At 40.6% G+C, this 25,430-nt stretch overlaps 1 protein-coding gene across 4 annotated transcripts in view; it reads left to right on the top strand.

Annotated features, from left to right (window-relative positions):
- The first annotated feature begins 399 nt into the window (after positions 1–399).
- The window catches only part of LOC127654801 (E3 ubiquitin-protein ligase MYCBP2), a 141,298-nt gene continuing 116,267 nt past the window's right edge, over positions 400–25,430 (top strand). For all 4 annotated transcript variants that reach the window (XM_052142237.1, XM_052142238.1, XM_052142236.1 and 1 more), the window contains exons 1-3: positions 400–1,095; positions 10,660–10,735; positions 20,047–20,262. In XM_052142237.1, coding sequence (XP_051998197.1) covers positions 818–1,095; positions 10,660–10,735; positions 20,047–20,262 — 570 coding nt within the window. In that variant the 5' untranslated portion in view covers positions 400–817. The remainder of the gene's footprint in view (positions 1,096–10,659; positions 10,736–20,046; positions 20,263–25,430) is intronic.

The raw sequence follows: 25,430 nt of genomic DNA on the forward strand, positions 1-25,430 counted from the left end.
ATAGTCCATGCCAGGTCATAACCATAGACATATCCGATTCATCATGTCCTTGTAAGGAGAATGTAAATAATTAAATAACATAGAGACAGGCGTGCAAAATGTGTGGTATTTATTACCGTGCTGTAAATTCAAATGCTTCTAAAAGAAGAAACGAATGTGAAAATACATCTAAACCTGCATCTGAGGCGTTACACACGGCCTCTCCATTACTACAGTGGTCTTGCGTCTAAACCTAGCGAGCTCCCTAACTAGACTGAGTTTTTGATTGGTTCGGAACGTTTGTTCAACGCGCGTGCGATGCCCTACACATGCTCGCTAGGTAGCCAGCGCACTAGATTTTGAGGCACAAACCGTGTATGCTGTGGATGGGAATGTATCCCAGCATGCTTGACAGTCAGCGGTATGAACAGGAAAGGATGATGAAGTTAAGATGGCAGCGCTAATAGGGGTGCTGTCTTTACGGACTCAAGAAAAACACCAGGGACAAACGCAAAGCACGGACGTCAGCTCGCGCATTTGAATCTTTCCACTTTGTACAACTGGACTTGAAAGCCCGATGCGGCTGGATCGCTTGCAATCGAGGGGATAAAGGCTGAATTTTGATCCGGGGAAGGAAGGGACGTATGTTTCGCAGTTGCAGCAGAGCGGCTAACCGTAAACGTCGTTGCATCGTGAGCGCCGAAATAATCGGAGATACACGGATGTAATTCACCGGGCGTTTTCGTGTTTTTGCACAGCGGATATATGGAGTGTAGTTGAGGCTTTTAGCTCTGCTCATTGACAATTGAATCTAATATATGCGCTGTTCCCCCAAACGATGATGTGTGCTGCTGCGGCAGCGGGTGCCGGTGGCAGTGGGATCCTGTCGTCCTCCGCATCCCACTCCATGGGACTGGGCGTCAGGGTTATTCCCGGAGCTGGAAACGATTTTGCATCGATCGGATCAGGGATGGGCTCTTGTCCCGTTGTCGGGGCTCGCTCGGATTGTCGGAGCCGCTACCAGCTTCTTCTCTCCGGGCGAGCGCTGGCAGAGAGGTACCGGAGGATTTACACCACCGCGATCAACGACAAAGAGCAGGGGCTGAACCTCGGAAGGTGGGTCTTGTCTAACGGCTCGGTTCGGGATGAGAAAACGGGCCGTGACACTGTGCAGATAGTTTGGATGTGTTTGTAAACAACTCGGTGTCGACCCATTGGGTTCAAACATGAGCTCATTTGAGCGAAAGCATCAGCAGCGGTTAGCATGCAGCTAACTTCCTTAGCTTGATCACATTAGCGGGCTAAGCTAAAACACTCGTTTCATGTCATTTAGGACAGCAAAGCAGCTCGATGTGTGTTGATTTCGATTTTTGCACTTTAAAAGCGTTTTATTAGTGCTGTCGGGGTTAACAGGACTGTTTTGAGACATCTTGATCATATATAGCAATAACTGCAAAGCAGCTACTTTTACTTATAATTAATGTAATATACATATAACATCAATTCATTCATAAAATGTAGTTGTTCTAATAGGATGTGGCTGAATTAGTTTGATGTATGAAATATTATTATTTATTTTGTTCAGATTTAAATGTTATAATGGGCAACTGACTTAGAAATTACGTCTACCTAATGTTTTATGGATGTGTTATGCAAAGAAATAAGAACAGTCTTTGCAAACATTTTATCATGTAAGGATTTTGAAGAGAGTTGTCAAATTAAATATAGTCCCTTCCCAGGCAAACGTGTTTTCGGGATATTATAGATACCCAGTATGTTCATTTGAATAAAAAGACTTGTTCAACGATATGTTACATCGATATAATGTAAATGTATTCAAAGGAGCACCCGTTGATCTCGTTTAGTCGGAGGAGGCTTGGTTCTGTTTTGCCTTACGTCACCCTGCTGTAGTCAGAGACACGAGCACCAACACTGACGTGCTTTCTCTCAGGAGTCTCCACCACAGCAGCGTTTTATTGGGAATCGTGTTTTACAATTCATAATTGTTTCTGGTCATATACGTAAACCTGCCCATAACACATCAGCAGTTTTAGGTCGGAGCGCTGTTCGTAGTGTAAATTTACACCATCCACTTATGGCGTCAGCAGCATGCAAAATGTACTGAACCATTGAACACCCCTCCCAACCTTCAGGCTCTTAATCACAGGAAACCTATTTACGGTCAATTTTCAATGGATATAGTCTGCTACTGTTGTTTTATTTTTTTATACTATTCTATACAATCCCTAGGACACTTTCACAATTCTTACATATTAGCGGAATCGCATAGTGTTCGTGTTGAAAAAGCTGTGATTTGCTCTTTGATGACTTCACAGCAAGTGATCTTTCCTTGTGCAGGGTTCGCCAAGGGACTCTAGATTACATCTATTAGTATACCATGGACTGTGTACAAGTATTGGTCACACAAATAGTCTCAGACCAATTTAAACTGGTATAAAAAGCCTTTTCTTTATTTATTGCAGAGTTGTTAAAGAGAGAGTTCACCCAAAAATGAAAATGATCTCTTCATTTACTCACACACATGCCATCCCAGATGTATATGACTTTCTTTCCTCTGCTGAACACAAATAAAGATAATTAGAAGAATGTCTCAGCTCTGTAGGTCCACACAATGCAAGTGAACGGTGACCAGTACTTTGAAGCTCCAAAAAGCACATATAGGCAGCATAAAAGTAATCCATAAGTCTCAAGTGGTTAAAGCTGTATCTTCTGAAGTGATCAAAGAGGTTTTAAGTGTGAGAGACCAAAATGTAACTCCTTTTTAACTACAGGGCAGGACAATAAGGACTGCCCAATGGCCCGGGGCCAGTGTGAGAGAGATTATGTCAGTGCAGCATTTGGAACGTTAGTGTAAGCCGACATCAAGCGAGAGAGCACAAAAATTACATGGAGCAAACAAAGTCTTCTAACTAAGCACTCAAAGACAAGCAAGCGCAATTGTATTTTTGCTCGCAAAGATGCGTGAGCGCATAATATACTGGATGTGGCAAGGCACGGTCGTGTTAGAGCTCAAGAGTATGCAGACACCAAGCGTGCTCTCCTAGAACTGTCCTCACTCTTTTTCAAGTGTCTTAGCAGCATCAATTACCAACGTGAAGAAAATAGCTTCCCACTTCATGAATTTCGGAGTGGGATTGCACGTCTTGCACAACATTTTAAGTATTCCCTCACATTCCGTGTTCACAGTGCATGAAATTTCCAGAATTTTTCATTTTAACATGTTGGTGTAAATTAGCATTCCACACATTGGAACACAAGAAATCAATAATTTCTGGTGGACTGCAAATCTGTCTACCTCCGTGCATCTCTCTTATCAATTTCAATTTTAAAGTACTTTATTGGCATGATTGTGTTTATATACAATATAAAGCGTTTTAATATACAAAAGCATTAATATACAAACAGATAATGACGAGACAAATAAGAATAATAAAATGGTAACAAATGGCAATAAAGACAGAATTAAAATAAGGTGTCAGGTAATGAATCAAATAAAATTAAAACTATAATAACAATATACACCATCATCTCTCTTCTTAAATAGACAGAGCACTGTTTTGTTCCCACATTATAAAAAGCTAATTTTCTCTCATTAATTCGCTTTTAGAGATGAAGCGCTGAATAAAACTTAATAAACTGTTTAACTCCGGTTATCTAAGTGGCTGGAAATTATGAGCTGCTCAGTATCCAGAATGTAATTATACATTTTATTAGGTAATATTTAAAGCGTAAACATTAATTCTACATGATAATAGCATTTGTAATGAAAAGAAGCAAAATCATATTGGCTATTATTTTTCGAAGAGTTGTTCAGTTCGAAGATGACATTTAAATCTTCATATTATTCTCATAACATACCTGTTACATTTCTAATTTCTGGACTCTACAGGTATTCTCATTATGTGCTTTGTGTATCACAGGCAGTTTTGGTCTTGTTTGGGTTCTTATTTTCTTTATATCCACATTCTTGATTCACAGACAAGGACTAATGTCTACCTGCTGTATTCAACATGTCACAACCGATTTATTAGCAAGGTCTCCTCTTTCAGGGATTCTCAAGTTTATTACATTCAGCCAAAAATCAAATCTTTAACTCAGTGACTTGACCTAAATCTTTGATCCTGTTTTTAAAAACACTGCATAAGGCCCAAAAGTTGACAACATGACTAAACGGGTGACCAAAAACCCATGCTCTTCTCCATAGAACTCTTTGTTCAAAAACACATGTAAATGGTTGGACGGCTGAGGTTAATATGATGTATTTATGACTTTATATCTATAAAGTGCTTATATGAGTTTACATAAGGCATAAATTATGTCTTGTAAATTGTTAATTTTAAAACATTTTGGGTGAAATTACCTTAAAGATATATATATATAGATAGTTTACTTTGGACATGTTGGTAAAACAGCTATTTTTGTTTTTTGTGTTTGGACCAGTGAAAATTTTGGCAGGGCAAGTACAAATCTGAAGCACTGGCCCAAGCGGGCCAGTAGAAAAAATCCTTAGCATTGAGCCCTGAACTATAAATCTTGACATCAGCAGTCTTCTTGGCGATCATGATTTTAAGCTTGATTACACTTCATAGAGCTAGCTAGCACTTTGCGCATGAGTCAAGCATTAGGAAGTATAATCAACCTTGATATCATGATCGTGAAAAATCCGTAAATGACAAGGTAATATGAATTTTTGGGTGAACTATTCCTTTAACGTGGCACTACTTTCTTAGTAGATATTGGTGCCCTTAAAACCCATGCTTATTAAATATGCATGTTAAAAAACACATTATGAGAACAGCTGCATGTGTTGTACATATTAAGAGATACATTTCTTGGTCTGATGTCATTCGGATGTCAAATGTGCTCAGTTCTATACCAAAAGCTCCAATGTGACTGTTGTATTGGACCTTTGATCTTTCTTGATTATTTGAGAGATACAGTTGAAGTCAGAAGCTTACATCACTATGGTTGATGGTTGTCACAATGAAGTCATTAAAACTCATTTTTTAACCACTCCACATATTTTATATTTGCAAACGATACTTTTGTGAAGTCGTTTAGGCATCGTTTAGGAGCAATTTTTCCAACAATTGTTGTCAGACAGATTGTTTCACTTTTAATAGACTGTATCACAATTCCAGTGGGTCAAAAGTTTACAATACACTAAGTTAACTGTGCCTTTAAGCAGCTTAGGAGATTCCAGAAAACGATGTCAAACCTTTAGACAAATAGCCAATTAGCTTCTGATGGTGAGGTGTAGCTGTGGATGTATTTTAAGGCCTACCTTCAAACTCGGAGCCTCTTTGCTTGACATCTTGGGAAAATCAAAAGAAATCAGCCAAGACATCAGAAAAAAATTAAGGACCTCCACAAGTCTGTTTCATCCTTGGGGGCATTTTCCAAATGCCCGATGGTACCATGTTCATCTGTACAAACAATAGTACGCAAGTATAAACACCTTTGGACCACACAGCCATCATACTGCTCAGGATGGAGATGCATTCTGTCTCATAGAGATGAACGTAGTTTGGTGCAAAAAGTACAAATAAATCCCAGAACAACATCAAAGGACCTTGTGAAGATGCTGGAGGAAACGGGTAGACAAGTATCTATATCCACAGTAAAACAAGTCCTAAATCGACATAACATGAAAGGCTGCTCAGCAAGGAAGAAGCAACTGCTCCACATGGGGACAAAGAACCCAGGAATTCAGGGTTATTCCTATGAACCTAGTGGTCTGTGTTGGACTCAGACAGCTCTTTTTCTCGTTCACAGAAAAACCCAACTTCTGCACATGTCTCAAAAGTAGTCTGGAGTCTTGCACGGTCTGCTGTTTTGTGGAGGCAAAAGAAGCCAGTCGTCCATAATACGCATACCTCTCATCCAAAGAGGAGACAGAGCTGCGCTCTGGAGCAAGGGAAAGACCGAAAGGTAGAACCTTGAACTGGTAGGCTTGATTCAGGAAACTGAAACGCAGAAACGTTCTGTGATGAACAGCAATTGGGATGTGAAAGTATGCATCTTTCAGGTCGACACTTACAAACCAATCGTCTGCTGCCACAGACCAAAGAACATCTGATGTGCGAAGCATTCGAAATGGAAGGACCTTCAGGAACAAATTCAGATGCCTCAAATCAAGAACTGGGTGGAAACCACCGTCCTTCTTCGGAACAAGAAAATATGTTGAATAGAACCTGTCTCCCTGAACGAGGGGATGCACGTTTTCTATGCCTCGCTTCTGTAAAGGTGAACGATTTTCCAGAGAGAGAACAAACTGCATCTTTGACAACCGTAGGAATGATTCTTGAAATTCTGGGAGGCCGGCGGTGAAACTGTAGAGCATATCACTTGCTCGGAGTCGTCAAAACCCTATAGGGTCTGCGGTGTTGGTCCTCCAGTACTCTATCTGTTCTATTGAAAACCGATTGACCGCCGGCCTGAGTGTCTCAGGGTTTATGTGTGTGACTTTTAGTGGTCTCGGAGGGATGCTGACGGTGTCCTCCTGGCAAATGTCGATGAGGTGGTAGCATTCTCAGTAACACAAGGCCTTTGAGTGGGCTGTGATTGAGGTGTAGTGTGCTGGTGGATATATTGCTCCGGTGTGGCATAGCGATGTCGGGTCTGAACTGCTGGCATCCTAAAGGTAGGGTTGCCTGCATCTGCGTCAGTTAACGAGTGGCCTCAGACAGCTTTACCCTCTTTTCTAACATTTCCGGAATATTAGGACCAAAAAGATGTCCGGGAATGAATGGAAGATCTCTCAAGGTTTTCTTACAGTCCTCAGGTATCCAAGCCACACTTGGCGGCGGGCTGCTAGAAGCGTGGCTACAAGACTACCCAGCTTGCGGGTTACATGGCCCATTGCCCATTGAGTTATGTAGGCAACAAATTTGTATGCCTTTTTTAGTAATCAATCTGTGCGACCACTTTTCGCACTGGGACATTCGCACTGGGACTCACCCCGATGAAATCTGCTTCAGCCATAGATGCTAACGTCCGAGCAATCTTTGAGCGCCATTTAGGAGGACCAGAACCAGTGAGGGCATTTAAAAACTCTGCCACAAAATTTTTACATGGTGGCATGGCAAAAGAAGTCGCAGCTGTGGCCTGCCTGAAAAAGGTTTGGGCAGATTGGACAGGTGACTCATCAAGTACTAGACGAGCAATTACCATTCGAAGCACAGACAAAGTGTCATCAGAAGAGGGCTGGGCCGGTCCATATGACTGAACTGACCCCCCACTAGACCCCTCCGCTGCTGGAAAACCAGTGAAAACATCCTGAGGTGATGATTGTGCCGCAACATCCACCGCATTCCCATGATCATGAAAAAAAGAATCCGAAGCAATCGTAGAAAGCACATCCAAGTCAGAATTATGTGAAAAACGAGGGGAATCAATACTCTTCCCCAATTCCACGATTCTGAACTTTCTCATCCTCCTGTGTCATCTTCACAGGTGTAGCATATATTAAGCAGGCCTTTCAGCTCTGCTATCTCTGAAGAAAGCACAGAGACCGTCTTAGAAAGTGAATTTTCCTCGACACGTGAATGTTCATCACTTTGCGATGTGGCCCTCCTCTTAGATGGGAGGGGAACGCCGGCTGTTACGTCCAACTGCCTGAGTTTCACCGTTAAATTGGGGTCTAACTCAGCTAGACAGAGCCGCCTTTCCGACATAGGTAAAAGACTTCAGTGCAAATATGGGTCCGTGAGAGCCTCTCTCAGATGTTGAACACCCAAACACGACGGGCAGATGTCATGACCGTCGTCCGGTAGGAGATTATTAGGGCACAGCTTACAAGTCAGTGGGAAACCAGTGGCAATCGAGCTGTGAGCCATAGTTACTCACTAATTGCAGTGAGTAACTATGTCAAGCAGAGTGATGGTAATGAAGCACGCAGAGTGATGGTAATGAAGCACAAGACAGGCAAGGAAAATAATAATTATATGATTCCTCTGGGTGAACATACAGGTAATGTCAAGAAATTTCCCACGAAAAAGAGAAATGTATATCTAAAATGGCCAATGAATTGAACCTAGGGGCACAGCGTATCACATAAGTTCGAGGAAAATTTTTCAGAACTACTGAATGGATGATGATAATGTCAATGGAAAACCGTTAACTTATAACATGGAAAACACCAGCCACCGTATAGCACCGAGAGGCACAGAGTGTTACTGACGAAAAGGAATGAAACTCACCAAAATGCGGCTAAAAAACTTCAAATCCGTTGAATTGGCATAGATGCGTACTGACACAGCTTGTGAGGACGATATCTCACTGCTCTTGTAAGCTGCACTTGACAGCACAATATATCACTTAGGTAAACAACCTATCTCAACCAGACAAGAAAGCGAAAGAGGCAGAGTGTTAAGCGAATGTGGTTTATAACCCCCTGGGCTCAGCATACGTCACTACGTGACTTTGTTGGTATATTCTCTCGACCTATCTAGCTGGCATTGCGATAATCCAGTAGTGGTTACACTGCCTCTGGCGGTCAGTAGGAATGAAACAGAACACCCCATCGTTACATCTTAAATGCAGTTATATTTAATGCGTCATAGCTTTATTAAAGTTAAAATAATACAGAATCAGATCATGTAAATAACTGTAAACTCTAAAACTGGCATCTCTCTTTGCGGTCAGCTCCTCTTCTATGAGTTGCGCAAATGTCCCGATCTAAGGGGGAGAGATTGAAACTGCAACCGGGTGATACATACTCTGTCACAGCGACGCTCTTCCCTCAAGTGCGGACGCTTAATGCAGCTAGATTAAAATGTGATGGCTTACGACTTATTGAATCATAATATATGTGTCACTGGGCATTTCTTATCGTGAAGAACATTGGCAATACACAGCTTTATTAATAAGAGAGAATGTTTTTGTTAGTAAAGATGGTTTGAAGTGAACAGAATGGTGAGAGAAGTAGTCTTTGCGCCGTTATACACCGATATGATTTGATTTTGTTTTGGCTTGTTTTCCAATATAAATATCTAAAACTCCTTTAAAACAACATACATTTACTTTAGCTGCTATACTGCAGAAATATTTTTTTTTTCCTGACAATGTTGAATATAATATAAAAATGCTAATATTTTAAAATATCTAAAAATCCTTTAAAAAATTATGCATTCACCTGAGAAGTAGGATATAAGATATTTATACTTGCTTTTAGAGAATAGATCTTGAATATAAGTAGATTTTGTCTTTACTGCACTCGCAGAATTATAACCAAGTGAAAAAATTCACAATACACTTATACTTAAGATACATTCTCTTAAAGCAACTCTAAATATCTTATATGTTGCTTCTCGAGTAAATGTATCTTGTTTGAAGTATTTTTAGATAATTTTAAATGGAAAACAAGACAAAAAACTTGATAACAATAGGATTTTTTGCAGTGAATTTCTTTAGAGAATAAAACTTAATAAAAAAAAAAAATGTGTCCCATTAATTCAGTGAACGTAATTTATTGTTATACCGTGAATGATTTTGTCATTTTTATTGTTAGTAAGCACGTTTAATCCAACCTTTTAAGTCAGGACACAGGCTGAATAATTGGTTAAGAGCTAATGATTAATCTTTGCAATAACTGTTGAATAGTCGAATAATCGTTAGATTCATCGTTTATCAAAATAATTGTTAGTTGCAGCCCTACTTGCAAGCCAAATAATACCAACCCAACCGTGAAGCGGGGGGGGGGCTTAAGAACAAAGTCAAGGTATTGGAGTGGTCATCACAAAGCCCTGACCTCTGTCTGATAGTAAATTTGTGGGCAGAACTGAAAAAGCATGTGCGACCTACAAACCTGACTCAGTTACACCAGTTCTGACTAGAGGAATGGGCCAAAATTCCAGCAACTTATTGTGTGAAGCTTGTGGAAGGCTACCCAAAATGTTTGACCCAAGTTAAATAATTTAAATGCAATGCTACCAAATACTAACAAAGTTTATGTGAACTTCTGACCCACTGGGAATGTGATGAAAGAAATAAAAGCTAAAATAAATAGTTCTCTCTACTATTATTTCACATTCTTATAATAAAGTACTGTTCCTAGTTAATCTAAGACAGGGAACGTTTTCTACGATTAAATGTCAGGACTTGTGAAAAACTGAGTTTAAATATATTTGGCTAAGGTGTATTTACATTTATGACTTCAACTGTATTTGGCCATTTTGAAATGAGAAGCATTTGGCCAATAAACAGTAATGGTAGCTCCACTTTCAACTTCTCAAGTATACAGACAGCTTTGTCGATGGATAATACCCTAAATATTTATAATTAGTAGATTTAATAGTGAATATTGTAAATGTTTTATAAAGTGTTCATTCAATTTAAGCAAGTTTTTGTGCATCTCATGTGCTGTCATTAAATTGTTTATGGTTATTGGTTGTTGTAATGGTTGATACATCACCATTATTCTGGCCACCCATCTGCCAACCTGTTCTCTAGATATTGGCTTTTGCCATTGATAAACCCACATTGTTCAAACACAAATTGTTTTATAGGATTGATATATTGGATTTGTATTGGTAAAATCTTAAATTGGGTTACCTGACAAAATACTACCAAAATATTCATTATGCATATTAGAAAGGCCTTTGTATTAATTTGTGATTATTTACACTGCAAAATCTGATGTAACTTCATCTTTTCCAGGGGAAAGAAAGCTTTGAGTAAGAAGAAGCTTAAAAGGCGGCAAAAAGTCAAATCAAAAGTGAAAACAAGAACGAAGGTAAGATCTGTCTTTGGAGACTCCCCATACTTCACACACAAAAAATGAGCATGTAGGATTTACCAGTAGATACTAGCAGTTTTATGGTAGAATCATTTTCTTATTCCTGTAATTTTCAAGTCTGTAATTTTCTTTCTCTCATACATCAGATTTCATTGCATAGCTTCAAAACGTAATGTAAAAAACAAAACAAACATTCCTGATGTAATAGATTCCATTCAGATAGCTTGTTTATAGCTTTTTTGGATAGGAAACACATTGCGGCTTAACCAGTAATTTCAAGTCCTGTGTTAAGGTTTGTTGTTTTCTTACGTTGGAGTAAGCATAGTAAGCTTAGTGTTGTGCATGTAAACACACTCATTGATTACATTGCAATCACAATACATATTTATCATATTCTTAATGCAACATTTACATTTTATGTGAGGAAACTGATTGTAATCATCAGAGTTTTGAAGATGTCAATAAACACTTGCATGCATGGTGGAGATTTCGGGAGTGGAGGGTCACTATTGGCTGTTGCTTGGTGACCCATGTGTTTCATGTTTCAACGGCAACAGCTTGCTCGATCTCCTGTTTTGAGCACCTATGGTGTGCCAGGCAACAATGATTTTCTGCAAGTTGTCTACTGCGTTTAACAGTTCTCAGAAAATAGGCAGAGACCCAGAATGTCGTATATTGGATATTGTGCATTGTCTTTCCATTCCCCAAAGCATGTGTGGGGGTAATGCCTGATTGTGTTTAGATATCCTTTCCCAGGCACTCTGTTTTCCCTAGTGAATGTTAGTGCTTCACAGGCAGGGGTAAGAGAGAATAATGTGATTGCAGATAGTGGAGAAGGGAATATGCCGTAATAATCCTCCACCATAAAACCCTGCTGGTGAAGAAGAAAGTGTTCACTTCTCTCTTTCACAGCCACAGCTTTAAACGAAACTTACTTTGTTCACAAACAGATGGGTGGTGTTCCTCCAAGAGGGAGAGCTTTTCTTAAACACATTCTATTGAAATGTGTTTCAGTGTTGAAGCTATACATTTAATGGACCAGAGCTTTTCTTCTGGAGATTAAATTAGTTTATTGTCCTTCCAATTTGATTTATTTAATGCCTTTTGTAACCTATATAATGAGGCCTTGGTGATATATATATTTAAGAATACTATATTATATATAAATATAGATATTTATGACTAAATAGTGATAAACTACAAAACCTTGCAATGTAATTTTTTACAAAAAATATCTAATTTATGAAAAATGCTACTTGGACTTCAGTGGAAATTTTTGCATGATGCAAACGAATCACTAATTGGAATAGTTAGAAGTGACTCACTGAAATGAATCAAAGTAAACAACTCTTATCACCGTTATTGCTGCTGAAGTTTAAATTCGAGAAACTATTAAAACATTTCTAATGTGTGTCATAGGGCTGGGTATTGATACAGATTTCCTTATTCGATTCTGATTTACAAGCTTTTGATCCGATTTAGTTATCGATTCATATGGGTATATTTCATTTATAATGTCCCGTTTGCTTGCATATGAAAGAAATTCTCTCCCAGCGAATGCTGTTAATTATATAAGGGACCTTCTAACTAGATATGTAAAGAAAATATACATTTTACAAATTATATTTAATTCATTTTTCATAACTTTGGTCACATTTTAAGTTTTTAACAAATCCATTTATTCAACAATGAATATGATATTAAATTGCATATATTATATTTTGTTACATGTTTGTTGTTTAATTACATAAATTGTACTATTTACAAGTATTTACATTAGTGCTACCCCTGATAGTTGACCAAAAGTTAGTCGATGAGAAGTCTTGGTTGGTCAAAAAACACAGGTATTACCGCTTGGATGCTAGGTGACACTATGGGGTAATTTTCGTTAAGCAGGATTAGGGTTAAGCCTACAGTACACAATAAAGCAAGACACCTTGATTTCAATTTTTTTTTATTTTAACAAAAAATTCAAATGAAACTGCAATTATGTGCAATTAAAATGTGTCTCTCTTTTTGAGAGATGGCTTTATAACAGTTGTCATCATCTCACTGGCAAAAAAGCTACTTCATCTGTGCATTCTCTACCTGTCTGGTATTTCGTTATCTGGGAAAATACATATTTCACACAATACTTTTGTGTGAAATAAATTAGTTTTGTTCCCTCCTTCACGATATATATATATATATATATATATATAAGTAACCTTCCATTTACCGTCAGGCAAGTATCCGTCTAAACATGCAGACGGAATATTACTTAAATGAAGACATAAAAACAATTATAAATGTAAACATAAAAATTATAATGATGATAATAATCACTGAAATATAAATCATGGTTCGAGGTGAACATGTTTTTGTATTATTTTAGTTGGTCACATTTAACTGTTCTGTGGAAATAAAGTTAACTGAACTCAAAACACCTCCTGAGCTGAGATGTCTGAGGTCATTTGCAGCACTCATAGGGCATACTGTTTTTGCCAAAAAAATAAATAACTAAATCGGAAGACCGTACACTTCCAAAAGCGTGCCATACATGCGCATAGACAGCTGTTCTGCCATCTGTTCTTAATAATGTAATCAGTACCGCCACTCCCTATAAGCAGACTACAGAGTCTGCGTAGGGATCCAACTCCCTAATGGGGCACCATCTTACCCTAGGAGGGCACCAGAAAGCCCACCGGATGCACTTACTTGCACGTTATACGTTATTCAAGAACCCGAAAGCAGCTGCTGAACACAAATGATCGCTTTGTTATTAAGTCAACTGAAATGCCATTGGATTCTAGGAAAGAACAGCATTTTAAATCTTCTTTAGTGGGCACAGTAGCTCTTGTTGCATCCAAAGATGGAGAAAGTGACACTTTGTGCCTCATTTCTCATCTCTTGTCTGTTCAAGGTGGCTTTCTAAGGCTGACGCCCCTCTAGACAACATTTCAGCAGGTTTTAAGTTATACATTTTATTTATTGGGATGCCAATTTAACCAAACTGTCCATAGCTGTCCTGCTCCACTAGTTGGAAACTATTCAGTCAATCCAATGAGCTGCTAAACATGGCTCATAAATTTGTGGCCACCTAATGACTTCTGAGGCTGGGGAGGCTGATGTCACTCTGCCAAATATAGGGATAGATTTCTCTTTGGTGTCCACCTAAAAATGAAAGACCTTGTCTTCATTACATCATCCTTCATTGTGGCCAGATAGACAAAGTGGGATTGTACATTTTGCGCAACATTTTAAATGTTCATTTTAAGTATTCCCACACATTCCTTGTTCACAGTGTGCGAAATTCCCACATTATTTTGCTTTAACATGTTGGTGAAAATTAGCAGTCCACACATTGGAACTCAAGAAATCAGTGATTTATTTTTGTTGGATTGCAAATCCTTCATCCTCTGTGCATCTCTCTCATCATCTCACTTCTTAAATAGACAGAGCACTAGTTTTACATTTACATTTACATTTATGCATTTGGCAGACACTTTTATCCAAAGTGACTTACAGTGCACTTATTACAGGGACAATCCCCCCGGAGCAACCTGGAGTTAAGTGACTTGCTCAAGGACACAATGGTGGTGGCCGTGGGGATCGAACCGGCAACCATTTGATTAACAGTTATGTACTGTAGCCCACTACACCACCACTCCAGTTCACACTACATTGTTTGTGGTTGCCAAGCAATGTCGCAGCTTGCCGCATTAATATGTAGTTCATGTGATTTGAGTATGTATATTGTGGTTTGCGCATTTACATTATATTGGCTATTTTACAATAACTTTGAATGTGGCTCATCTGGATTAGAATTCAGAGTCAGATGCATTTTCTAATATTAGTTTTAAAGTGTTTTTTTTTTTTTGTTTTAGGTAATTTGAAGTTGTTTTTGGACTAATACCAGGTGTATATGTTGTGAAGGATGATTTTTTGGTTTTGCATAAGGGATGCACCAATCCAATACCTGGATCAGTGTTTTTAATATTTTTATTTGTGTAGATTAAAGAGGTCATGAAGTGCTATTTTTTTTTATAATTTAATAATCTTCCCTGAGGTCCAATATTAATGTTATAAAAGTTTTTTTTGCACCATAAGAGTAATAAATGGTCATTCCCCGTTTTTGGTCCTCTGTCTGAAATGCTCCGTTTTGGCCTAATCACCTCCTTAATACTTAAAACGGCCACTGGTCTGATTGTCTAACATCATGCAGCCCCTCAAATTCAGCAAACTCAATCAGAAGAACATTATAAAACAAAATTGCAGGTTTTACACATATTGCACATCCAACACATTGCATCTGAATTTATTAAACTGTTCATCTCATGCACAATTGTTATCAGTCAACATCAAACAGTCATGACATTTGAAATATTTATGAATGCATTGGCATTATACATGGCAGTGGTCAAAGAGTCTGTGTAGTTCAAAACAAGATGTTTCAGTAGGGTGGTGTCACGTTCCTGTGTTGTCTGTCCTATGTTCTCTGTTTCACATACCACACGTCACATTCCATGTCACGTTCCTTGTGGTCCGGTCCGTGTTTTCTGTTTCACTCAGCACATCACATTCCATGTCACGTTTTCCTTGTTGTCCGCCCTGTGTTTCACTGTCTGTGTATAAACTACAATTCCCACAATTCCTGGCCTCTCTCACTGCCTGCACTCTTCATTGTTCTCAACTATGTCTAGTTTAGTCTTCATTGTGTTTGTGTATTTAACCCTGTTTGTTTCTCCTTTCCCCTGTTGGTCTTTGTTGAATGTGGATGCCTTATGCCCATGTTTTCCGTAGTTGTTTTCGCCTCTGTTTTCTCCTTGTCTGCCGTCCGTGTTCCTGTTAACTCCTTGTGTGCCTTCCGTGTTTTTGTTTACCTTTTTCCCATCGTGGATGTTTTCCTTTGTTCATGTTTTAGTATTACCCCTTTTGTTTAATAAACCGCCGCTGCAGATAGATCCTCGTCCTGTGTCTGCCTTCACCCACAACCGTGACAGAAAGACCGAACCCCCAAATGGATCTAGCAGCGGTTTTCCTCGAACTGGCCCGGGCAAATTTTCCCGTCCGCGAGTACTCGCGACTCTTCTCCACGGTCGCCATCCACACCGGGCTCGACGACGACGCCCTGAAGACCATCTACTGGGTCGGGTTACCGTCATCCCGGTGGAGAGAGGCGCCGGTACCCGGAGAGCACCCGTGTAGGGAGTACGTGAGCCTCGTTCTGAGGAAACTCGCGCCCGAGGAACCACCCCTCGTGATTCCGGCTGTCGAGCCTGAGCCCTTGCCTACCCGGATCGATGAGCCAGCGCTGCCAACTTCTTCCGCCCGGAGGAGGAGGAGAAGGAAAGCCTCCGCTCTCCAGCTCACGCCTGCCATGGTCAGCGAGCCAGCGCCCACGCCTGCCACGGTCAGCGAGCCAGCGTTGCCAGCCTCGACCGTCCCAGAGCCAGCGCCTGTAGCCTCGACCGTCCAAGAGCCAGCGCCTGTAGCCTCGACCGTCCCTGAGCCAGCGTCTTTAGCCTCGACCATCCCTGAGCCAGCGCCTGTAGCCTCGCCCGTCCAAGAGCCAGCGCCAGCAGCCATGACCGTCCAAGAGCCAGCGCCAGTAGCCATGACCGTCCAAGAGCCAGTGCCTCTCGAGCCTCCTAGGGCTCCGCCTCTCAAGTCTCTCGAGCCTTCCAGGGCTCCTCCTCCTAGGGCTCCGCCTCTCCAGTCTCTCGAGTCTTCCAGGGCTCCTCCTCCCGAGCCTTCCAGGGCTCCGCCTCCCCAGTCTCGCGAGCCTTCCAGGGCTCCTCCTCCCGAGCCTCCTAGGGCTCCGCCTCTCAAGCCTCTTGAGCCTTCCAGGGCTCCGCCTCTCAAGCCTCTTGAGCCTTCCAGGGCTCCGCCTCTCAAGTCTCTCGAGCCTCCCAGGGCTCCGCCCCCAAGGCACTCGAGTCATCCAGGGCTCCGCCCCTCAAGCCTCTCGAGCCTTCCAGGGCTCCGCCCCTCGAGCCTTTCAGAGCTCCGCCTCTTGAGCCCCTCGAGGCACTCAGGTCTCATCCCCTCAGGCCTCTCGAGCCTTCCAGGGCTCCGCCTCTCAAGCCTCTCGATCCTTCCAGGGCTCCGCCTCTCAAGCCTCTCGAGCCTTCCAGGGCTCCACCTCTCGAGCATTTCAGAGCCCCGCCTCTCGAACCTCTCGAGCCAATCAGGGCTCCGCCTCTCGAGTCTTCCAGGGCTCCGTCTCCAGAACCTCCCGGGCCTCCTTCGGCTCCGCCCCAGAGCCTCCTACGGCTCCGCCTCCCGAGCTTCCTACGGCTTCGGCTCCGCCCCCGCCCCCAGAGCCTCCTACGGCTCCGCCTCCAGAGCCTCCTACGGCTCCGCCTCCAGAGCCTCCTACGGCTCCGCCTCCCGAGCCTCCTACGGCTCCGCCCCCAGAGCCTCCTACGGCTCCGCCTCCCGAGCCTCCTACGGCTCCACCTCCTTCGGCTCCGCCCCCAGAGCCTCCTTTGGCTCCGCCCCAGAGCCTCCTTCGGCTCCGCCCCAGAGCCTCCTACGGCTCCGCCCCCAGAGCCTCCTACGGCTCCGCTCCCAGAGACTCCAGAGCCTTCTAGAGCTCCACCTCTAGAGCCTTCTAGAGCTCCGCCTCCCGAGCCTCCTACGGCTCTGCCTCCCGAGCCTCCTACGGCTCTGCCCCCAGAGACTCCAAAGCCTTCTAGAGCTCCGCCTCCCGAGCCTCCTACAGCCCTGCCCCCAGAGACTCCAGAGCCTACCAGGTCTTCGCCTCTGAAACCTCCCACGGCGCCACCTCCCTCGGGTCCGCCTCCAGAGCCTTCCAGGTCTCCGCCCCTAAAGCCTCTTACGGCGCCATCTTCCACGACTCCACCTCCTGAACCTTCCTCGGCTCTGCCTCCTGGGCCTGCCTCGGCCCGGCCTCCGGGGTCTCCCTAGGCGCCGTCTCCCGAGCCTCCCTCGGCTCCACCTCCTGAGCCTCCCTCGACTCCGCATCCTGAACCCCCAGAGCTTTCCTTTGTTCCGCCTCCCTTGGCTCCGCCTCCTGTATCTCTCTCGGCTCCGCCTCCTGGGCCTCCCGAGTCATCCTCGGCTCCGCCTTCCTCAGCTCCGCCTCCGGAGCCTCCAGAGGCCCCCTCAGCTCCGCCTCCTGAGCTTCCAGAGCCTCCCTCAGCTCCGCCTCCTGAGCCCCCAGATCCTCCCTCAGCTTCGTCTCCAGAGCCCCTCTCAGCTCCGCCTCCGGGACCTGTCCCTGTCCGATGGCCTCCTCCCAGGCCCCCTGAACCGGCCCCTGCTCTACGGCCATCTCTCAGACCACCTAAACCTGTCCCTGCCCGGTCGATACCTCCCTGGCCTCCTAAGCCTATCCCTACCCTGTGGACGCCCCCAAGCCACCTGACCCGGTTCCCTTCACACACCCCCAGAGACTGCTTGCTTGCCCTCTCGGCCTCCCTGGTCTGCCTGTCTGCTCTTTGTGCCCCCGTGGACTGCCTAATTGCCCCTTGTGCCCCCGTGGACTGCCTAATTGCCCCTTGTGCCCCCATGGACTGCCTAATTGTTCCTTGTGCCTCCTTGGTCTGTCTCTGTTTCCCTTGTGGCCCCTTTGGTCTGTCTGTTTTCCCCCTTGTCTAGCCCCCCTCTCCTTGAACATTTGTTTATTTTTTCTATTCTTCTTAGGACCGTCTGGAATCCGGTCCTTTTGAGGGGGGGCTATGTCACATTCCTGTGTTGTCTGCCCTATGTTCTCTGTTTCACATACCACACGTCACATTCCATGTCACGTTCCTTGTGGTCCGGTCCGTATTTTCTGTTTCACTCAGCACGTCACATTCCATGTCACGTTTTCCTTGTTGTCCGCCCCGTGTTTCACTGTCTGTGTATAAACTACAATTCCCACAATTCCTGGCCTCTCTCACTGCCTGCACTCTTCATTGTTCTCACCTGTGTCTCGTTTAGTCTTCATTGTGTTTGTGTATTTAACCCTGTTTGTTTCTCCTTTCCCTTGTCGGTCTTTGTTGAATGTAGATGCCTTATGCCCATGTTTTCCGTCGTTGTTTTCGCCTCTGTTATCTCCTTGTGTGCCCGTGTTCCGTGTTTTTGTTTACCTTTTTCCCATCGTGGATGTTTTCCTTTGTTCATGTTTTTGTATTACCCCTTTTGTTTAAAAACTGCCGCTGCAGATAGATCCTCGTCCTGTGTCTGCCTTCACCCACAACCGTGACAGGTGGTAACTATAAATGCTCTTTTTAGACTGGGGAGAGAGTTTTGAGTTCTGAAATTTACAGTATGTTTTTACTGTACAGTTACCTCTTATATGTCAAAATATCAAGGAAAATTTGATTCTCCATTTCACAACCCCTTTAAATTACAACAAAATATAAGTTGACTTATAAAAAACAAACAAAAAAAACTGTGATATGAGAAGTGGACTGATAACATTATTAAATTGCTGTCAAAAGCAAGTGTGTACAATTTATTTCCGGAAAATACGATAATTGTGTTTTTGTTTTCTCTATTTTATAATTAAATAATGTGTAGTTAGAGGTTTGTTTCTTTCCATATAAAAGAGTACCCTCAATCAGTTCCACACTGTGAGGTACACACAGTAGATATTCTTAACTGATTATGTAAAAACAACACTATGGGATTGGTATCGTCGTTACTGAGTTACAGGTATCGGAATCAGCTCTGGAAAGAAAAAATGGTATTTGTGCATCCCTAGAATGCATCCAAAAGGTTCTAAATAAAAAGAGACAATAATCAAATGAGATGAAGTACCTTTCATTTGTAAAGGAATTCACTGTATAAAAAAAGGCCTTTCCACATTTTTTTGTTGGAATCCCACCAAAAATAACTTTATAACCCGTTTATAACAGAGGTGTGGTGTATCTTTGCCTTGGCTCTATATATGGTTTGTTTTTATATATTTATGTTTGATATCAACCTACCTTCCCATAAAATCAATAACATTCTAAAATAACATAAAATAAAATAACATTTGCTCGCCATCTAATGGATAGGTATATTTGTGACCATTGAGATGGCTTCATGGCTTCCCTCTGATGCTTTCTCTTGGTTTGTGTGTTTGTTACTGTTTTGTCTTTGAGTTCTTTGTGTATGAGGTATTTATGTTCTGCAGAACAGGAACCTGCTGAAAATCAGTTTTATACTGAGTCAGGCCCGATTTTCTTTAATCTTTTCCTGTTTAAATATATAAATAAATAAAATAAATAAATAAATTCTCCCCTAAATCCTGTTGTAATAAATGCATTATTGCCTACAATTTTTCTTCTCATTTAACTCCTGATTCTTTATCTGTTTCTAATGTCTTACAGACAGAGAGTCTGGATGGGGCCTTCCTTGTGCCTGACATCAAACTCCACAGCAACCCCTCTGCATTCAATGTCTACTGTAATGTACGGCATTGCGTGTTAGACTGGCAGCAGAAGGAGGCTGCATTGGCCCTGGCCTCCCACAACTCTGTGCAGAGCGGAGACTCAGACAGCGAGGAAGAGGAGGAGTACCGCGAACCAGCCATCAAACTGCCCAAGGTCAGTGGGGGACACAAATGTGTGAATTAGTTGTTGTCATGCAATTTAATGTTACTGTTCCTGCTAGAGGTTGACCGATAGTGGATTTTGCCGGTATCGATAACCAAGGTGGTGGGAATTGAAAATTAATTTATAGGATGTTAAAAAAATAAAAAATGTCTTTCTGTACTACAACAGGCACAGTCATAGACAAAGAGGTAAAACATTTATAAAGTTATTGTGCAACCAAAATCTCACTACTAACCTAAATAAATAAATAATTTGGTGCATAAAGCAGGGCTTTTAACTATAAACAAGCCCAAAATACTCATCTCTAATTTTGAAATTATGGAGATTTAGCTCTGTTACAGTGCTCTAGTATGTAAGTATTCACCAAATTAAGATTTTATTTTACCTAAATATTCACCAGATGAAGGCTTGAATTATAAATAAGGTTAGTTATTATTCACGTGATATAAAGTTGGGAAGACAATGTATGCTCACATTTTTATTTGCATGCCCTTGCTTCAAGTTAGAACAGTTGATTGTCTAAAAAAATTAAAATAAAATATGGATTAAAGTGAGGATAAAAATATGGGTGAATATTGGCAATTATTGATACTGCAAATTCCCACAAGATGTCAGTTATTGTTGTTATTTCACCAAGATGTTCTAACTCTAAAGTCCTCTAGGACCAGCTAAAGAGGAACACGGAGGAATATTAAAGAAGCAAATATCGGCATAGATTTATCCGATAACAGATTGTTCCAAAAAGTACCTATCGGCACCGATTAATTGGTAAAACCGATATATTGTCTACACTTGTTCTAGCATTAGGGTGTATACCATGCTCATTAGACAGAAAGAAGTTTGGCTAAGCAAAATGACTGGATATACAGTACAATGGTCGAGTTGAGTCAAGCGGTAGAGATTTTGCTACTTATGCTACTGTTTTGATACAGTACATACAAATATTTATCAGTGGGTAGGACTGATTTACATTATTTACTAGAGAAGTCAGAATTAACACGTTAAAGCATGTGATTCAAGTTTAACGTGTTAATTTTATCTTAATTTCGATGAATGCATTTACAGCTTAAACCAGCGTAAACACTTGTTGGAAGGGCAGAACCTTTGTAATGTGTCCGCACGGAATCATCATTACACACACACACACACACACACACACACACACACACACACACATACCCACCAGCACATATCAGTGATAAAATGATGGAGAAAGGATGCTTTTTGATGTACAAAGCTCAGATGTGTTTTTGAAGTATTTTTCAGGTGCATTTTAATTACCACAGAAGCATGTCAAGTCTTAACTGTCACCAGAGTGCAGAATGAGATATTTTTGTCTGCAAGCACTTTTCACGTGGAGTTCAAAGGGGTGCTTGATGCAGTGATGCCCTGGTGTGACTCATGAACGATCCTCTACTTACCATTTCTGTAGCAAAGTGGACAATTAATATTGTGGAGGATGAGAGTTTAAGAGATTTAATACCCATTGTAATGAATATGCAACCTATGTGGGGACAAGTTCTTTCAATTAGTCAAACTCCCAGTTAGACTGTGGGAAACATTTAATGTCACTTGAAATTATGATATTTTAGTGTATTTCTATCGTTGTACTGTGGAAGGCTGTTTGGAAAATGTTAATAAATCATTATATTGTTACATTTTGTTTTCTTTCCTACAGTGGATATAAATGCATTTTGACAGCAAAATAGTTTTATAGTGCCAATACTTTTAAAATCTGCAATTTTATCGTGATTACATACAAAAAAGTATGCAATTAATTGCGATTACAAATTTGTATTAGACTAACATCACAAATTAACACTATCTTATTCCTACTTTTATGATTTAATGATCAAACCGTTTCCATAAACAAGCTTCCCAGAGATTCCTTCAATATCATGGAAGATGTTAAACACAGCTTTAACAAGTACACTGAGGATACATTAAAAAGCAAGATCGTTATTTTAAGATAAAAGAGGAATAGTCAAAATTATTTACATCCTCATGTAATCTGAATGTTCCACATAAAACAGCAACACCTTATTAAAAATCACTTGATATTAATGAATGCATGCACACCCAGTTTGTTTTTCTTTTCCAGTCAAAGCAAACCACATACACTCACGTAATTCTTCTCAGCTCAACACAGTTGCTATAGTGACAGATTTTTCTCCAGTCTCAATGGAGAGAAATGGACTGTGATTCAAATATGGCCTGTTATGTTGTGTGATAGTGGCTTTGTACTGAATAAGCTGCATGATTCATTATATTTTTTGGTGGAATAATTATTACTTGACCAAATGTCCTTACGGAGCGAGATAATAGAGCACTAAAGTGAAGTTCCAGAAATAAATACCCTATTTTTTGCACTTATTATTAAGCTTTTCTAGACTGACCTACCAGTAGCTCAGAGGGTTTTTTTAGTGATGGTATACTGTTTGTTTCCATAGAAGCCACAAGTCATTTCAACTTAAAGGCTCTGATATACTCATGGTGAAGTTCTTTTAAAGATGGGTGTATAAAAAGATGCCAGACAGGCTTAAATGGTCAGAATATAAACAAAAGAATGAAAGACATATTGAAACATATCCCTAATGTAAATGTGTGAACGCATTCACTACAAGTGGCACATATGTAAAGCAGCATATCAAACAACAGTGTGCAGGGGCACCTAAAGGATTAGTTCACACAAAAATGATTATTCTCTCATGATTTACTCTCCTTTAAGCCAGCCCAGTTGTGGATGACTTTCCTTCTTCAGCAGAACCGAAATAAAGTTAAATAAAGTTTTAATTATCGATTTGCTTCAGAAGACATTAATTGATCGACTGGAGTCGCGTGGATTACTTTTATGCTGCCAAAATTTGCAATTTGGACCATCAAACATCCAGCAGCGTCATGGCATCGCTTTACTTTCATTGTATGGACAAACAGAGCTGAAATGTGCTTATAAAAATCTTCATTTTGGTTCTGCTGAAGAAGGAAAGACATAAACATCTGGGAAGGCTTAAAGGTAATTACTTTTTAAAGGTTTAGAGAATTATAGTTTTTGGGTGAACTAATACTTTGTGTATTGACTGGTATGTAGATTTGGTTCCTTTTGTAAACCAGTAAAAAAAGTCACAGGCCAAGAGGGCATGTTCTTGGAAGATGCCTCTATGTTAACAAACGCACAAATCGTTCGGCCCTATGCTGTTGCCTTGGAAGCAGTAATTGCAGCAATCTAACTTAAAGGTGCTGCAAGCAATTTTAGCCGTTCTACTTCCAAGAGACTAGTTGGATTAGCCACGTCACCCTTTCCACAACAGCGAACTCCGAAGATTCCAGTTTTATTGAGAGCAGATATGGTTGTTTAAAACAAAAGCTGCAAAATAGCGCACTCAACTGACAACTGTTATGAACAACATGGAATAAATTTGCATTATGCCTCAATAATTCGCTGCAACTACAGTGCTATGAAAATGTGCAAAATGATTGACAGGTGAAAAGTGTCAGTGTCTGTGGATGCATTTTTGTTTGATGTTTTCAAAGTCTAGAGACCGGTGAGATATCTTACAACACTTATTTCAATAATATCTTTCAGGGAGTAGGACATTTCTTTGCATACATCTCCATGAATAAATTGCTTACAGCACCTTTAACAGTGACCATCAACTCCCAAAAAGCATTGCGAATTACAAAATGTAATGAGTCCACATATTCTTTATTTGTTTATAAGTTGATCAATAGAGCTTGTGCAAAACGTGACTTAATTTACAGACAAAATGTATCGCTTGCTAATTTGTTAGTTTTACAAACCCTGCTGAACATATGGAAATAATTATCATTAATATTATAAAACAATAGTATAATATTTAACTGGACTGGGTTCTATAAATAATTGTGATGAATGAAAAGTGCATTCCAATATTAAGTACATTTTGAATGTCAATCAATTATTGGCCCTTTCCCACCTACATTCCTGGTACTTTTCCTTTAGTAACTTTCTAGATGAAAACTCTTACGAGGAACGTGGAGACTTTTCATCTTTTCTATTCACACTCACAACAGTAACCCCGTAGTGATGTCATATAATATCAGCAATTTTTCTTGGGATGCTGTTGGCATGTGTGATTCAAAAGCAACAACTACAACAAAATCAACAACACCGACGTAGGCAACTCCCTAATCAGCTAATGGTTTAAACAACGTTTTTGGATGAATGGAACTCTAAAGGAAACTGGTCTTTGAACAGTTTAAAAAGCACAATATTTTATCCTACTTCCTTATACAGATTGGCTGGCAATGAACAGGCAGATAAAGCGGTTAAGTAAGCACTTCAGTTGGACATGACCGTATGTAATATACCAGCATCTGATGTTAAACCCATATTGAATATGTACATTCACAACAAATGGCGAATGGAATGGATTGAATATATATATAACAAACTACATGAAGTGAACCCAGTACTAAATCAAGGAGTTTATTATTTCCTCTTTGAAAATAGGTATGACCAGGTTGTATATTCGAAATGTCTAATTAGTCACTCAAGACTCACTCATTCATACTTATTGAAAGGGGAACAGGAACCGGTTTGTTATCTATGTAAGAACATCTTGAGTATAAAACATATTTTGATAGAATGTCCATATCTAAATTATATTAGACAATGCTTTTATTCAGAAAATTAATTGAGGATATTTTTAAAAGGTCTCTCCAGAAATGTTTTAGAATTCCAATCACAAACTAAATTGAAAAACTCTATGTAATTGTTATTACTACTACTGTTTTTATTTATTTATTTGTTTTATATATATATATATATATAAATATATATATATATATATATATATATATATATAAATATTTATTATACACTTCCCTCATATAAACTAGATTTCATGACAGTTTAGTGTACAATAGAGTTAAATTATCCAATTTCGATAAGTATGTTATTATTTATATCTGTTGTCCCAGGAAAAAAAAAAATCTATCTAGTAATCCAGAAGTCATTTTATTTTCTGTATAGTCACACAGTACGTACAGTACAGACGTGATGAAAACTCAGTGTGTCTCCCAATTGTTCACTTCGATCCATCTTTAACTCACAAAAACAAATTTTCATAAAAAGTCTCCTTTTAATAAAGCTGCCTATTGCCAGTTTTCTTTACGATAAG

Source organism: Xyrauchen texanus, chromosome 14, assembly GCF_025860055.1.
Source record: "Xyrauchen texanus isolate HMW12.3.18 chromosome 14, RBS_HiC_50CHRs, whole genome shotgun sequence".
NCBI classification, from domain to species: Eukaryota; Metazoa; Chordata; class Actinopteri; order Cypriniformes; family Catostomidae; genus Xyrauchen; species Xyrauchen texanus.